The sequence below is a fragment of the Opisthocomus hoazin genome, chromosome 14 (assembly GCF_030867145.1).
Source record: "Opisthocomus hoazin isolate bOpiHoa1 chromosome 14, bOpiHoa1.hap1, whole genome shotgun sequence".
Classification (NCBI taxonomy): domain Eukaryota; kingdom Metazoa; phylum Chordata; class Aves; order Opisthocomiformes; family Opisthocomidae; genus Opisthocomus; species Opisthocomus hoazin.
Genome location: NC_134427.1, coordinates 19,391,579 through 19,408,108, shown reverse-complemented (window position 1 = coordinate 19,408,108; position 16,530 = coordinate 19,391,579). Strand labels below are relative to the sequence as shown.

Sequence of the window (16,530 nt, the reverse complement as noted above, 5' to 3'; positions counted from 1 at the left end):
GTGCGGATATGTTCAGATAGACACAGTCACTGTCTGGGGACAGCTACATTTATTTATTAATTTGCCAGAAAGACATTCAGGCACAATGCTCTGGCAGATGCCAGGATACAGGTGCCTTACACGTGTACAGCTCGTTCCCCTTCATGGCACTGCAGTCAGCATACGCTGCTGCCTTTGCACTGGGTTAATTACATCTGTTCAGCTTTTACAGGCTGCCAAGGGCAAAAAATAAATAAAACAAGTAAATAACTCGAGTGGACTCACTCTGGGAGCTGGTGAGGATCAGCTGCTTTCTCCCTGTTTCTTTTTCCAGTCTTTCTTGGTAAACACATTTTAATTCAGAGTTTAACCTTTCAAATAGTTTTAGCTGCACTTAGGGTAAGAAAAAATAGCAGCACTTATTAATTCGTTGCTGCCCCCTGTCAGGCAGAGATAACCTTGCAGCACGGTAGCAGCACATGACATTTGGCCACTTAATCCTCTTAAAAACATTTTGGTGTAAATAGGGTTGGAGGAACATTAAGTGTCTCCAGCGCGCTGGCGGCGTTAGAGCAGCACACGCGCAGAGGCAAGAGCAGCACCTTTCAGGGAGCAACCAAATGTAGCTGATAATTAGGAGCACCAGTTCCACTGATGGGTGTTTCTTCAGAAACCTTCCAAGAATTGTTTGTACACTGATAAACAGGCTGGGCAGAGGTCTCCTTGCTTCAGCAGCAAGATCTAACAGCCCCAAACACCGGTTCTTCACGCAAACTACAGGAGTCTGAGGGACGCTTGTCCTTAAAAACCTACATTTTCTTTCTCACCAAAAATGACACATCACTGCAAAATACTTGATGATTTCCAACCAGGTGTTCCAGCTGTCCCCCTTGGTTCTGTGGCTCCAGAAAATAAAACTTTGTCATACTGCGCATGCTGGTTTTTGACACCTTGATGTTCTGGGGTTTTGACTTATTTTTGTTTGAGACGATGGTGTTTCAAGAACAAGCAGAAAAGTCACCTCAGCTCAGAGCAGAACTTGCTTTGCAGCAGAGCCTTGCTCTGCAGTGGGTTTTCAGGCTACCCTGGGCTGAAGTGCAAGGACAGAGTGGGATTTGCTCAAGGACATAGAGAGTCCCTGGTTCAACCAGGATTACATCCCGTTCCGTGTCTCCCTGGCTTCCTGTTCTTTACTCTAAGCTGCGAAAGACACGCTGCTGTTATGGAAAGGACTAGATGTGGTGAAGCAGCACGGCGTATGCTCTATGCATTTCCCACGTGGAAGCCCACATTTTGACCTGCACAGAGCTTGGCGTTGCCTGATTTGGTGGCTGGCTTTTCATTTTTGTTTTTCTGCTGCTTTCTTTTTTGGAGAGGAAGGAGGCACGGAAAACTAACAAGTCATGAGGCACCCTGAAGAGATCACAGCGAAATCACTGCCCATGTGTACGCACTGAGGGGCTTTAACAGAGCAGGAGCTGGATGTGAGAGACAGGTCTGAATCCTGCTCGCTAACTAATTTGAAACAAGCATTTCAGGTTGCTTTGTGTGTGATTTCACAGAGGGGAGGACAGGGAGGGACAACTGGAGGTGGGCACCCGCTCTGCGCTCGTGGGCAGCTCCATCCCTCCCACCAGTCCTGCTTCGCTGGCTGTCGGAAATGCACTCACCTTTCCAGTTCCTCATGTTGTCTAAGCTGGACAAGGAGATCCTCCTGGGCACCAGGGCAACCTGAGCCTGGCAGATCCCTGCGTGCCCGTTCTGGAGGGCCCCGCTACCCACTTCATCCCCTCTCCTGTCTGAGAAGTGGCTTGGCTTGGGCGGCCGTGGTGGGGGTGTGTTGGACAGGACGTCCAGCTGGGTTACACCGTAGGGCAGCATGTTCTGGCTCTTGTCAATCTGAAAGGTCGGTGTCAGCGGCGTCCCCAGCAGTGGAGAAGAGGAGGAAAAGTCACTGGGCGGCCCGCTAATGTCTACGTTCCTGGATACAGTGCTGGAATTTGCCAGCAGGGCCCCATCCTGGTGCACAGTGCCAGCGCTGGATGGCTGTACAAGGTACAAGGAGGGCTGGGACTGTAAGGAGTCCACAAAAACATCATCTGATGAGGTTTGCTCCAGGGATCTGTCGGAATTCGACCAGCTGTCACACCTGCACAGAGACAGAGGTCAGCACCTGCACTTTCTTTTTCTCCTGGTTACAACTCAGCAAGTGCACAGCAAGAAAAAAAAAAAAACAATCCCACAGTTCGGGACAGAATCTGTCCCTTCCCTATGGCTGTGGAAGGTCCCACCTGAGCTGGTCTCTGGGACAGGGCACTTTGGGGAGCACCTTGGGCAGCAGCAGGGAGAAAGGGCGTCTGGAGGGAGGCCGTGTGTGAGGTCCTCAGCCACCCACCCTGGAAAGGGCCAGGGCCAACATATGATGCTCAACCGCTAATCTGCGCCATGAAAAGCCCCCTGCAAATTGGATTAGGCTGATGGTCCCCTGTTGTGCTCAGGAGCCTACCCTGAGTGGCAGGGCTCAAGGACCAGTTTGCCCCAGTTTCCCAGGGCATCACTGGGCAAGCAGAGGGTGGCTCCAGCCCGATGCATCTGGCAGACCCCAGACCTACCTGTTGTGGCTGAGCTTGCCCGACTCGCAGTTGGAGAGGAAGAGGTAGTCAGGGAGAAAGACCGACTCTGACTCGCTGGGGGTCTCCTCCGCGGCAGACGCGTCAGCAGCAGCATGGTCGACTGAGAAGGAGGGATCGGCGATGTGGGAGGCGTGGGTGGAGGCGGCTGGCGATGGCTGCGGGGACGAGGTCGTGTGAGACAGGCTTTCCACTGAACCTGCAATTAGAATGGATGGCCCTGGCTGAGGGATGGCTCTGACTCGCCCTGGCCCACTGCCTCTCCTGGCTATCACCACCTTGCTTTTGCACCAGGGATGTTCTACCCCAAAGCAGCAGTGGGCCAAGGCAAAAACTGATTCTGGGCCGAGGGGAGCCTGATTTTGCACCGGGGCAAGCCAGCTGCCAAATTGAGAGGCCGCAGGAGGTGCAGACCTCCCTCGCTCTGGGGTCCCCACTCCTGTGGGACTGCAGCATCCCTCCTGCAGACAGTAATGAAGACAGCCTCTGCCGAGGAAAGGTAGAGGTTTTATCAAGGCTGCCTTTCACTGGCAGCATACGGCCGAGGCACTTGTACCCACCTGGCCCAAGCACTGCTGGGCAGCAGAGTCCCTAGTAGAGAGCTGGGGCCACTGGGCAGGAGGGATGGAGGAGTGATGGCTGAGCCACACAGGTTGCTGCGTGGTGGTTTCCTTAACAGGGCTGCATGGGGACCAGGCAGAGTGTGCTGGGTGCCCTAGCTGTCCCCAAAGCCTGCAGGGCTCGGCAGCGGTTACCCATCTCTCTGCCTCAAGCACAGCCTGAGTCAAAGCCACCAAGCCCCTCTTCAAAATGAAAAACCCCGCAGCAAAAGCAAACAGAAGAAACCAGCTACTACTGATAAAACCAAACCAAGCATAAAGATGCCTTCAAAGTGTATCAAGGCAGATTTCTTGAATGCTAATATCCAGAATTTGCTGGAAATGCTGGGAACCAGCTCCTGACCATCCATCCGCATACATGCTGCAGGCCAGATCCTGCACTGTGCAGTGAGGTCCTCAGATCCTCTAGCAGGTTCTACCTCGTCCTCAGCTCAACACAGCAACAAGTCTTGGCACTGCACTGGGTTGTTGTAGTCACTTCTCAACCCTGGGAGGTGCTAGGGATACGTGCAAGCAGGTCAGGAGGGACTGCGAGGGCTGCCAAGACTTGGGTGGTTAGACAGCAACATCGCTGAACGCAAACAAAACCCTCCAGTGACCCCGACTTCCACAGCAGCCACAGCGGGCTTCGCCCCGTCATCTTTATGATCTCAGTCAGAAGAGGAGTAAAACAGCTGATCTCTTGTCCCTTTACTACCCCATGTCTCACCCCTTTAAATCACAAGGGAGCCACCTCTTTCCTTCCCATCTACCCGTACTGATTCACCACTGCTTCCTCCTGTTAGCTTCGGAGGTCTGGTGCAGTGGTGGACCCCAGATCAGCAAAGCACATTCGAGCTTAAGTAAAGGGTTTGCTTAATGTTGAGCAGGTGCTTGTCGCAGTGGGATTTCAGCAGCGAGCATCTGAAAGGAAAGGCTTTTACAGGGTTTCAGATTTGCAAAGCAGAGCTGAGGGCTGCAGCCTTCCCATCTGAAACATAACTTTTCTCTTGTTCATTGTGCTGGCTCAGACGGTAACTCGGCTTTCAAATCTTGGACTCGCAGAGCTGTCTTGCAATCCGAGGATGATCAAATATGCATCGGGCTAACTCCATAGGGATCTCAGAATAGCATGTTCACATCATCATCTGACCACATTTTTTTTTTAAAACAACCAACTAAAACCCACCACAACACTTAAGAAAGAGAAATTAATGACATTCTGGATTATTAACACAGAGAATGAACAGGCCTGAACTCCATCTGGTACTCACAGGGTTTAGCCATGGATTATCCCATCAAAAAACGCTGCGAGCTGCAGACCACATGGCAACCGTTGTGAGCAGGAGGGAGGGATGGGGCCAGCGCAGACCTGCCCTTTTCTAACCTTCAAGGGCTCAGGGACCTGTAGCCAGCTCCTAACAGATCGGCCCTGTCCCTGCCAGCTCTGCTGGTAACCGAATCAGCATGCATTAAAGTTGTACCGCAGCAGCAGCTGGGTAGGATAAATTATGCATGTCCATTTTCGACAGTGAGCAGGCAGAGAATAGGTTTGGTGCCTGCCCTCCTCTTTGCCAGAGAGACGACGGGCAGCTTTGGCTACCAAAATAACTGCTTTGGTGGGTACTAACCCAAAAAATCTCTGCCCTGCATTGATGGGGAAAGTTAGTGTGTAGTATGGAAGATGTGGAGCATCCTCTGTGGTGACTCTCCCTGTCAATGCAGGGCCATTGCTTGGAGAAACAGGGTTTCTCCCTTCTGCTACAGACCCCAGCCCGCTCCCCAAAAATTATTATGGTGCAACAGCAGTGCAGGGACTGTGAAATAGGGTGCTTCCTGCTCACAGCAACCTCCCCACCCTCGACTGCATGGCCATACCGAGGAGACAGAAATGCCACCCACGCCTCCTGGCCAGGGGCCAGAGCCTGACATTAAAGAGCAGCCTTGAGTCCATGCAGCCGAGAAGGGATTTCCTCCTGCTGAGAGAGGAGTGTGGAGGGAGTAGCCCCAGTGCCTGTCCTCCTGCATGGGCTGGGAGGAGCTGTCACACCTCCCCTGAACTCCTGTGCAGGGGCCAAGCCTGCCGGGAAGCTGCCTGCCCCAATTTGTGTGGAACCAGAGCAGGGAAATAAAGTGAAGATGCTCCGGAGAAAGCGTCTCTGCAAGGAGAGCACAGTCCCTCCAGGTAGCCCCTCAGCGTGGTGCTCCTGGCTCCCCTTGCTCCCAGCACACTGCCCTGGCTGAGGAATCTGCCCCCCAGTGTGGCTGCAGCAAGGTCCTGGGGGAATGAAACCACCCCCATGCTGTGGCAGGGTCTGTGCACACTGGCAAAAGAAAAAAAGGGGGAAAGACATTTAAGGAGGCAAATAAACCATCAGAGGAGCAGGCAGAAAGGGAGAAGGTCCCAGCAATGGGCAAGGGTGGGCATGAACAACAGAGCAACCAGAGGTGAGGGAGAGGTGGAGGAGCAGAAATGCTCTAATCCAACTGACAGCAGCCAAGAGGGACCCCAAGGGTAACCTGTCACTTAGGGTGACCCTGCCAACGTCCTGGTCCGTGCACTGTGCAGGGAGGGCACGAGGGAGGGGTCCTCCCCAGGGACATCAGCTTCCACCGTGGTCCTGGGTGCTGTGGGAGAGCGTAGAGCAACAGGGGAGGGATGGAGATCAGCAGGGACCTTCAGGTAAGGGCTGCATTTACACAGGATGTGGAACAATACCTGGAGCCTGTGGTAGAAGTGAAGAGCAAACCCAAGATAAAAGGTCCCTCTTGGGCTGAGGAGCTGCCTACCAAGGCATGGCCTGGGGGAGCATTCAATGCACCGCTACAGTTTCTAAAAGTAAAGCTTCCTAATGAAAAATGCTATATTGCATTCTGTCAGTTAATCATGGTTTCAGCTTGCTGATAGGATAAAGTGTGCTTATGATGCCCCACAGCCACCTTCTTTCATCCCCTCCCGTGCCCAGCCACTTGGCCCAAGAGTCCTCTCGATCCTCTGCTTGGCCACAGGTTCCGTGGGGCTGGGGAACGACCACTCCGTCGGGAGCCTTCACCAGAGGTGGAAGCAAGATTTTACACAGAAACGGTAGGAAGCAAGGGAGGGAGGCCTCTTCCTCTCCCCTCCAGCTGGCTCCCCTGAAGGTGCCAGCTCCCCGTCGCCCTCAGCACAGCCAGAAGCACGGTTTCTCATGGCAGCTGAGTGCCGCAGCGCAGTGGTCGCTGCTAGCAAGTCCTACCCGAGAGCCGCCCTCCCAGGTGCTTCCTGACATCTGCCTGGAGCTCGCGCTTTGCCTCCGTCTCTCAGCCATCCCCTCTCTTGTTGACTAAAAAGCTGTCCTCACGGGGCCAGCCGCAGTTTTGCTAGCTTCAGCCTGAGTCCGGCTGCTTCCATGTCAGATCGGAGGCCGCTGATGACTAGGACCTGGCTGCTCGTCCAGCTTTGCTACTGGAAGGGACTAACTGGGAACAACAGGTTGGTGTTTACAGCTGAGTCACTGCGTAAACCCGTGGCTGCACTTTCTGTGCATGAAGCAGAGAAAGCAGCAGATTTGGTTTTGGCCTCAGAGTCACAGCAAATTTTCAGAGATGCAAGAATTAAGAGTGACTGATTTCACAATATAATATTGGCTTTGAGATTCATTTTAATACACAGAACAGCTTATTAAAATTCCCTGCAATTGATGTGTCTTTCTTTTGATGATTCATTTCAGGGACTATTATTTTTTTAACACAGTAGCATTCAAGTTAAAAAAGCCTATGGCATTTAATAGATCTTTTCTCTTTTTATGTTAATTTTTAAGGGTAATTTGTTTAAACCTATGGGCTCTTGGGGCATTTAGGTGCTTCCAAAAGCGGAAGCAGTTAGCAACTGTTTGAAATGTCACGTGCAACCTGTGGAACTTTGCAGATTTAAATCAGAAGATCTGAATGCGCCCTGCAGCCTGACCTGAATACACCCCAGACCTGACCTCATCAGCAGGAGCTGCAGGATAAAAATGAGAAGACCTTAGGAGCTATTTGCCATTAGACATACGAGAAGTGCATGTCTGGGAGCTTAGCTTCACAGAATCACAGAATCCCAGAATGTTCAGGGTTGGAAGGGACCTCTGTGGGTCACCCAGTCCAACCCCCTGCCGAAGCAGGGTCACCCAGAGCAGGCTGCACAGGACCACGTCCAGGCGGGGTTTGAATATCTCCAGAGAAGGAGACTCCACAGCCTCCCTGCGCAGCCTGTTCCAGTGCTCCGTCACCCTCAGAGGGAAGAAGTTCTTCCTCCTGTTCAGCTGGAACTTCCTCTGCTTCAGTTTGTGCCCGTTGCCCCTTGTCCTGTCGCTGGGCACCACTGAAAAGAGTCTGGCCCCGTCCTCCTGACACCCACCCTTCAGATATTTATAAACATTTATTAGGTCCCCTCTCAGCCTTCTCTTCTTCAGGTTGAACAAGCCCAGCTCCCTCAGCCTTTCCTTGTAGGAGAGATGCTCAAGTCCCCTCATCATCCTTGTAGCCCTCCTCTGGACTCTCTCCAGTAGCTCCTCATCTTTCTTGAACTGGGGAGCCCAGAACTGGACACAGCACTGCAGATGGGGCCTCACTAGGGCAGAGCAGAGGAGAAGGAGAACCTCCCTCGACCTGCTAGCCACACTCCTCCTAATGCATCCCAGGATCCCATTAGCTTTCTTGGCAGCCAGGGCACACTGCTGGCTCATGGCTAGCTTACATGGTCTGTGAGGAGGGTGGTAAGTTCAGGTCCAGACTTTACACTGAACCATGGCAAATGCTCTGCGCTGTTGCACTTCTTGGGGGATAAGACCTGCCTTGAACGGAGTTGAGAGTTGGGATGTCAGCTTTCCCAACTGCCGCAGCAAGAGCTGTCACTTCTCATCCATCAGTGTCTACAGCAGCAGTCGTTGCTGGGAGAGAAATACCACTGTGTCATACTCCGAGTATTGCCCATGTTTAAGTGTTGCGAGCAATGCTGCGCTGTACCAGCACAACGGAACAGACATTTCCCAGTATAAATGCCTCCATCCTAGCGACAGCCGCTGCCTTAGCTCCTCTGCCACAGATCGCATCTCCCTGTGCTCATCCTCAGCACAGTGCCAGCAGAAGTCTGCATACACATTTGAAAGACAAAAAATATTTTTCTTTTTTCTGTTTTGCATGGAAAGACTTATTTATTTATTTTCATTTCAGCGTAATCGGTAAAATTTTTCTAAACTAATACTGCACCAGAAGTGGCAACACAAGAGCAACGTCTCAAAGTCAACAAGGGCAGATCAGTCGGAAGGGGGTTACCGAATATCCCTAATTACATCCAAGCTCCAAAGGGATATTGACTCCAATCCCTCAAAGCTACCAGCTCTATATTGCAAGTTGCATTCATGGGCAGTTTGTGACAGCACGTAAAAACATGCCAGCACGTTTTCCTGGTGGTCTCTAAAGCCAATGGGAAAAGAGCAGGCACCACATTTATAACAGGACCACTGCAGTGCTCCTTCCACTCCCGTTTCGCCTCAGAATAAACTACTGAAGAGAAGATTAAAGCAGGCCAGGAACCAGGATAGATTAAAATTAACCATCTCATCATGGCCTTTTGTCACCTTTCAAGTTACGAGGAAACGGTATGGCTAGGTGGCACTTGCAGACACCAGCAGCAGTCTGAGCGCTGCAGCACAGGGACCATCTGGGATCTGGATAATCTGCCTGGACACCCTATGATACCCCTAAACATATTAAAGTCCTTGGGATCGAGTCACTCCATCACCACCCCTTTCTGCTCTTGCACTGCCTTTTATCGCCGCGAAGGACTTCGTTCTGACTCACTTCTGATGAAGCTCTCAAATTGCTGCTGTGTCTGCCCCTTGGAAATGTCAAGGGAAAGACAGACTGCTGAGTCCAATTGTCTCATTTGAAAGGTAAGTTAATGATGACACAGGTCCTGACTGTAATTACTGGCTACATCCATTTTGGAGTGGTTAATTCTCGGAAGCTTTCCAAGAAATTCACCCTACTGAGTATATGCAGGTGTAGGTCCTGGCAAAACAGGCTGACTTTATGCTTCACTGGCAGGACCATCTCTTAAGTCTAGACACACAATTCTAACACTCTCCCGTCCTCTGCTTTTTCTTTATTTTTCTTCTCATTAATAGACTAAGACAGCTCAGTATTTTTGTCATTGATTTATGTATGTGCATATACACCCAAGTCTGCGCACATTCCACATCCAGCAAAGCCTGAGAAAACACGAGTTTTGCAGTCACTTTCCTGGAACAGGTGTCTTACATTAAGCCAAACTAAATAAATATGGGACATGTAATGAAATAAACGGCCCCAGAAGACAACAGTCAGTCAGCTTTTCACATAAACAGTACCTTTTCGTGTTAAGGATTTGCTGTTTATTCTAGCAGGAATTGCTTCATCGAAGTGAGGCCACGCGGCCAGCTATTATCTCTAGCCAGCAGAAGTGAGATCCCTGATAACCTTCAAATCAGGGTTCAGCAGCATCTCCGTGCTGTGTAGAGCTGCAGGAGACAGAGTCCCACACCACCTGCCCAGCCCAACCAGCCAGCAAGGTCCATGGTTCCTCTCACCCCGGGGGCTGCTGTGGAGGAGCCCAGACACAGATCACCCTCCCAATCCCCAAGACGAGCACGAGTGTGATCCTACCTGTGCCATCTTCTAGATGTCCAAAGTTACAGATCTGGCTGATGTTGTGCACCCAGATCTGCATCTCCTCCTCAGTTTTGGCTACCAGGTAGAAGGTGCGGTAGGTGGTTCTCACAATGAAGACGAAGTTGTTCTGAAATTCCTTCTTGATGAAGCTGGGCCCTGAGTGCTTCAGAACTTCGCACTCGTTGAGGTCGATGATCCGGATGGGCTTTTTGGAGTGGTTGTTCCTGTAGTATTCCAGCACATCTGGGTTCCCACTCATGCGGCCTCTGCGCAGCACAAACCAGCGCTTCCGCCATGCCTGCAAATGGCACAAGCAGGGCCCTTTTAGTGCCCATCACATAATACATCAATCAGCCCACACATGCTTATTTTCTTTTAAGTTTTATAGCTGTTTTGATAAGCTGGCCAAATTGTGACTTTGATTTGAAGTGCTTGCTATCAGCTTGCATTTGTGATACGAAAAAAGGCAGAGGGCTGTCCCTTTGGAGGTGAAGAGGAGCAAGGCTTCTCCCCTCCTCTCACTCTCAGCCTGCCAGCACGGTGTAATTGAAATGATCTGATACGTCACCATCTTATCTATAGAAGAGATTATAACACATCTTTCTCTGTGAAATGAAAACACCTAGGACGGCACCTTGTGTTGCAGTACACGAGCTAATACCTGGCAACAAGCACCTTTTGCCCAGCAAAGCCGAGAGCTCCAGATGACCTGTGCAGCTTCCCTCCAACTGTTTTCAGTGTTAATGAAAGCTGTTAATGAGCTGTCAGTTACTTCTGAAAGCCCCGAACAAACCTTAAGGGAGTTGTAGTGCTAAAAAGTTAAAGAGGAAACTTCCAAACCTTGCAGAAGGACATCTGTTCACACAGACACTGCTTGGAGTGACCATCAACCCAAGCCAAACGTGGTAAGCACTGATGCCTTTAGAGCCTTGTGACTGAAGGTATGGGTCCCATACAGGCTTAAATGAAGTCCTGGCAGGACTAAGATGCAGCATCACTTTATAAAGCTATATGTGATTTTCTAGGAACAAAATAACCGATCTTTCTTTTTTTCCAGCAGCTGTTTTTGTTCATTAACAGTGTAAGCGCCTCTGTGTTGATTACAGCTGTCACCAACACACATACTCCGAGGGTCAGAAGAAATCCACCCTGAGCTCTGTTCCACAGAGAAAAGCTGAAAGAAGACATTAGGAGATTCCCGCTTACCAACCTCCGTAAAAACTGTGTTGGATAAAGTCATGCTCAAACCAGCAAGGCCTGGGCAGCTGCAAGGGAGTGGCTGAAGCTAAGGCTGCAGCTGCCCCAGCTCTGATGGCAGACTGAGAAAGGCCCAGGGACTCACGCACTGCCCACATACCTGCAATAGCTACGCAGCCAGTGGCTGTTTTAATTGCCTTCGTAAGAGTTAAAAGTTCATTAAAGAAACACCTCAACAACAACAACCACAACCTCCCCACCTGATTCTTGTTCAAGTGCTCATTGCAAAATGACTTGTCACAAGGACGTAAACCTGAGTGATGGCTTGTGTTCTAGTTAAAAATCGTGAGGATTTTGCAATGAGCCGACCTGTCTGTCAGTTTAAAGGCAGTCAACCACACAGCTTTGAGGCAAAACAGCAGTTCAGGATGTTTTCACTGAGATGCAAGAGCCCTCACTGGCATCATTTAGGATCGACACAGGCAGTACAGATTTTACTGATGCTGAGTACCTATGGGCACAGTGATAGTTAAAACAATCAACAAAAAAATAGCAACAATCATTTGTCAAGAAAAAGCATAATTTTTTTTTCTACTCGAAAGAAACTTCCTCACAGTGCAGCAAGGTTGTCAGTCTGTCAATATTCATCCAAAAATTTATCTAGAAGTAAATCTGTTCAGCCTGGCAGTACCTTCACCTATTTTGAAAGCAAAAGATTCTTCAAAAACAAGGTACAGGGACCAGAGAATGAAATATTGCAGAGGGAGCTCTTGCAAGGCGGAACAAGCACATACCAGCCTGTGTTAAGGAGGGGTTTTCAAAGTCAAGGTCACACCAGGAATGGAAAGGAAGCAGAGGCGCAGTGCAAAGCATGTTGCACAAAGACAACTAAGTCTTGCCTTTGTAACCTGTTGAGGATTGAAAGTGATTTGGTCTCTGTTGAAAGCAGCTAGAGATAACAGATTACTGAGATATCTCAGACAAGTCTAATTTTGTGGCAGCCAGAAAAAAAAGAACACACCTCCCCCAAAGGAAATAGAAACAAAGGAAAAATGTTTAATGGAGAAAACACTTTCCTGACTAGCAAGCTTCAGCTGTGGAATACAGCCCGGCAGGTATCTCACATGTATAGCCCCAGAGAGAGTCCACATCTCTGCCACCCACAGTCCAAGTACCTCACAGGCATAATGCGCACCCCACAGATGCACCAGAAAAGAAAGGTCACGTCCTCAAACACACTCTCACTCTTAATCGACACAAGAGAAATGCTTCAGGAGGTCTAAGCCAAACAAGACCTGCTGCTTCGCCTCCCAGGGAAGCAGGCTGCTAAAGCAAAGCAAGGAAGGAGCATCAGCTCTCCCCCAAGACTGCAAAGTCACTTCTCCCTCCGCTTCCCAAGGCTGCCAGCTCTGCAGCTCAAATACACTTGGCCTCTTCTGATGGAAATTGGATGGAAATCACCCGCACGAGTAAGGTTTAATTTAGCAGGCGTGGTGGTGTTGGGTGGATGGTTGGACTTGATTTTAGAGGTCTTTTCCAACCTTAATGATTCTATGATTCTACAAGCTAAGGGGGGATGGGATGGGACGGGATGAGATGGGATGGGATGGGATGGGATGAGACAGGATGGGATGGGATGGGGTAGGATGGGGAGCAGCTGGGGACATCGTGCCTAGCTGGCACCCATGCAGCTGTGGGGAGGTGGGAACTCAACCCTGAAGCTGGGGCCAGCTCAGGGCTACCAGCCTGGTGGCCAGTACCACATCCTTCAGCAGGGTGGCCTAGTACCTGTCCCCATTTCTTTAGCATTTTAATTTTCATGGCTCTAGGGAGGTCTGTAGTTTCAGCACAACCTGGGCAGTTGATGAGTGGAAAGAGCAAGCTGCAGCTGCACTTTGCAGAAAAGCTCACAGTCCCTCTGTTTGGAGGCAAAGGCTGGCTTTGGCGTGGCACGAGCAGCTGTGGGTCTGCTGGCTTTGGTTTTGTACTAGCTGAGAAGCTTCCTGATAACCTGTTTCCCTGCAGATACGCAATTTGATCAGACTTATTGGCTGGCTGGTGCTGTGAGACTGGAGATGGAGAGGTGCCCGGTCAGTGCAGCTTGTGATGGGAGAGGAGAGCAGGGCCGAGGCTGTGTGAGAAAACACTGGCTATCGTAGCTGGGCAGCCGTGAAAACAGGGCTGGGGGGAAATAATGCCAGATAGCTGCCCAAATCTGCACTGCCCTTGGGAAGGGTGGGCCTCCCTCTCCATCTCCCGCTCGGCTGCTCTCGCTGCCTTCCCCAGGCGCACAGCGGGGCCCGTGCAGCCAGCCAGCCCCCCGTCCGGCTGCAAACAGAGCATTTTTTTCTTGTGGGGGTAACACATGAGCTGTAGGAAACATGCAGGAAGGTGGAAGGCAGGGAAGGATGGAGGAACTGCCCCTTGGTGATACTGCAAGCTCAGACAAGCTAACCGCCCTTGGCTGCTGCTGTTCGTTACCCAAGATATTAATGTGCTCTGAAACCGACGGTGGTACCTTGCTGTGAGCCGCAGGGACCAAAGCAAATACCCTGCCCGTGCCACCGACCCACCACTGGACTTGGAGCTGAGGGGACGGAGAAGTGCCGAGGGTCGGCAGCCTTTAAATAGGCACAGCCTGAGTCAGCAGCACGGGTGAATCAGCACTTGTAGGCTCAGATCTTCAAAGACTTTTAAGCACTCAACCCCCTTGAAATCCATGCGGGTGCCGCGGCAGGGTGGCAGCGGCGCAGGTCGACGTGCAGCCTGGCCGATGGGGAGTTTGCCGGCACCACCCACTCTGTACCAAGGCTGCTCCTTGCCTGCCACCGAAGGCAGCTGTCTCTGGAGCAAAACCATTGGAAACCGCCTCATCCCACAGTGGGGAATGGGGAGTGCTGCCAGCCCGGTGCCCCAGCACCCAGCCTCGCCTGGGCACAGGCAGGCCAGTGCCAGGAAGGTGGCAGGAACGGACGGGACCAGCTCTTCCCCGGGTCCTTGCTGTTAACGTCAGCTTTGTTGTACCATCAGACTGCATCCACACACAAAGTGCACTTGCACCTCACCTTTCTGGGCTCTTTTTTTTTCCTCCACTCTCCACGGGTAAAGTGGCTTTGGCTACTGACACAGCTACCTGTGTGGGTGGGGTTGAAGGACCATCTTTCGCACTCCTTCTCCGATTTGACAATAACCAGTCGACCACTGTCTCCCCACAAGGACTGATTTCCATTCTGAAACTTTCACAGATAGGTGCCTTCAGTCACAAAATGGTGTACTCCAAAGCATTTTTGCTTGTCCTACAATGGTGAGTGTATGACGTGCCATGTTTTTGAGACACTCACAGCTTCCCTGCAAACAGATGTGAGCAGGTTTACCACTGCCAATACACAGCACTCGCCCTGCGCCGTGGCATAGGCAAAGCAGGGGTTTTGACACACGTTTCAGCACGAGGCTTTTATCTCCAAGAGTCAAAAATCCTCTCCTCATTTTCCTGGCATTTGCCTGCAATGGGCTACGTGTCTCCCTGCCCCAGGGGAAGGGGACGCAGCACACCGGAGCTGCTGGGAGCCTAGCTGTGGCAGTCCTTGGCCAGACACAGCAGCGGCAGCAGTTTTTAGCTCGCAGGGACCCAGGCAGCTCGCGTGCTACGCAGTCCAGTGCCAGAGCGGGGACCGGGGCTCCTCAGCCCTGGGCCAGGGGCACAGCAGGTGCCTGGCACCTCCCAGCCCCTGCCCCGCAAGGCAGGCAGTCATGGTTTTCCTTTCCAGCCCCAGCCCCATGGCAGCGTGTGGTGGGGTTTTACATAGCTGTAAGGTCTCGGTAGTTTTCTTTTTACCTTTTACCAGTCACAAGGCTGCGTGCTCCTTCCCCTGTGACGGTTCTTCCCACCATCCCCAGCTTTCTAGCTTTGCAGCGTGACCTTTGCCCGCAGACCAGGACGCAACGTGGTGCCGGTGGGGCCATGTGGGGAGTCAGCAGGGCCAGAGTGGTGGGGCTGTGGCGAGGAGGGGTGTATTTCAGCTGATCAGAGCCAATAATATCTGACAATATTTAGTCTGGAGCTGCACACACTGCCAAATTTACAAGAGAATTTGGATCAATTTAAGGGTGAAAGATTGCGCTCCCATGGTTGAGATGAAGTAACCTATATACTTAAATAGGAACTGATTCCTGGGATTCTGCCTAGGCTCCTCACTTACACTATGGAAAGAATCTACACGTCCAGAAGAAATATGACATTTATTTGAGGGCCTCTTGAAATCAGTTCCTTCTTGATGAAGGAATGATACAATGATGATATGTTTACATGTCCTCCAAAACTTGGTTGGCACTAGAGAGAAGGCTTTATCAGAAAAGCACAACTACAACCAGACAGGAGCCAACACAAATGTAGAACAATTTTCATCTGCCCTTCGTAAGTGGAACAGTTCGGTGCCAAAAGGAAGAAAGAATTTGCAGCAGTGCTGGTCGGACGCCAGCACGTTGAGCTGTGCAACACAAGCTATCAGTGTTTTCTCCTCGCTCCTGAATTTTTCACTTTGGGAATTCTAGAGCCACTTCTGAAGGGAAGAGGAATAGCTCTGTTTCCATTTCAGCAGGGTTTCCAAGAAAGCGATTGCTACTTCCACAATCTGCTTCTGCTGAATAAGTGGTGTGAGGTTTAAAGAGGGCTGCTATTACATGCAAATGTTTGCCTTGCCGTGGCTATGTCAGATAAAATAGGCCACGAGCAAACCTATTGTGTGCTGAAAAAACAGCCAGCTGGTAAACGAGGCCAGAATGGGAGCTGAGCACCTGTGTGGGAAAGGTTTAGCCAAGGACCTTCATCGCTTACCTTCTGTCTGGGGACCATGTTTTCATTTGTATGTACAAAATACCCAGTATCTGAGATCTAAATAATTAATTAGAGCACATACAAGCTAAATAAGGTAAATTGGCCTGAAATATAATTTGTCCTGTGGGTTTTTGACTTTTTGCTGGTTTTAATAAAAAGATATAGAATAGCCAACAAACTTGAAATTCTGTACCATCTAAATTAATGCTCACAACTCCCCCATGAGGATACTCTTCATTTTACAGAATGCTGTGAAGAGGATGGCAATGGGATGCAGGACGAACAGCGGATGTGTACCGATTCCTCGCCTGCCTGCCCGCCTTGCAGCTGTGCTTCTGGGCAAAGGACGCGTGCCCATCCCAAGGCCTGCTCTCTGACACTGAGAGAAGAGGTCAAGAGCTCCGCGATGGGGAGGACTGTGAAAGGTTTGGACATTTGGGATGGCTCCCATCCTGCAGTCTCCCTTGGAAAGAGCAAGCAGCAAATCCCACGAGAGAAGGGCTTGGCGTGGCTTCCCTCCCGCAGGCGGTTGAGGACTGGCAGTGCCTGTGTGCACCGTGCTCCTTCTGCTACTCACTGCAGTTCTGCTGCCTCGAGCTGCAAGGCATCCTTGGGGCTG

At 50.9% G+C, this 16,530-nt stretch overlaps 1 protein-coding gene across 3 annotated transcripts in view; it reads right to left on the bottom strand.

Moving 5' to 3' along the window:
- Positions 1 to 16,530, bottom strand: part of GAB3 (GRB2 associated binding protein 3) — a 68,581-nt gene that overhangs the window by 12,324 nt on the left and 39,727 nt on the right. For all 3 annotated transcript variants that reach the window (XR_012765508.1, XM_075435621.1, XM_075435622.1), the window contains exons 2-4: positions 9,875 to 10,178; positions 2,592 to 2,808; positions 1,650 to 2,128 (exon numbers count right to left, since the gene is read on the bottom strand). Coding sequence is in view for 2 of the 3 variants with exons in the window: in XM_075435621.1 (XP_075291736.1) it covers positions 1,650 to 2,128; positions 2,592 to 2,808; positions 9,875 to 10,178 (1,000 nt within the window). In the remaining variant the exon portion in view is untranslated. The remainder of the gene's footprint in view (positions 1 to 1,649; positions 2,129 to 2,591; positions 2,809 to 9,874; positions 10,179 to 16,530) is intronic.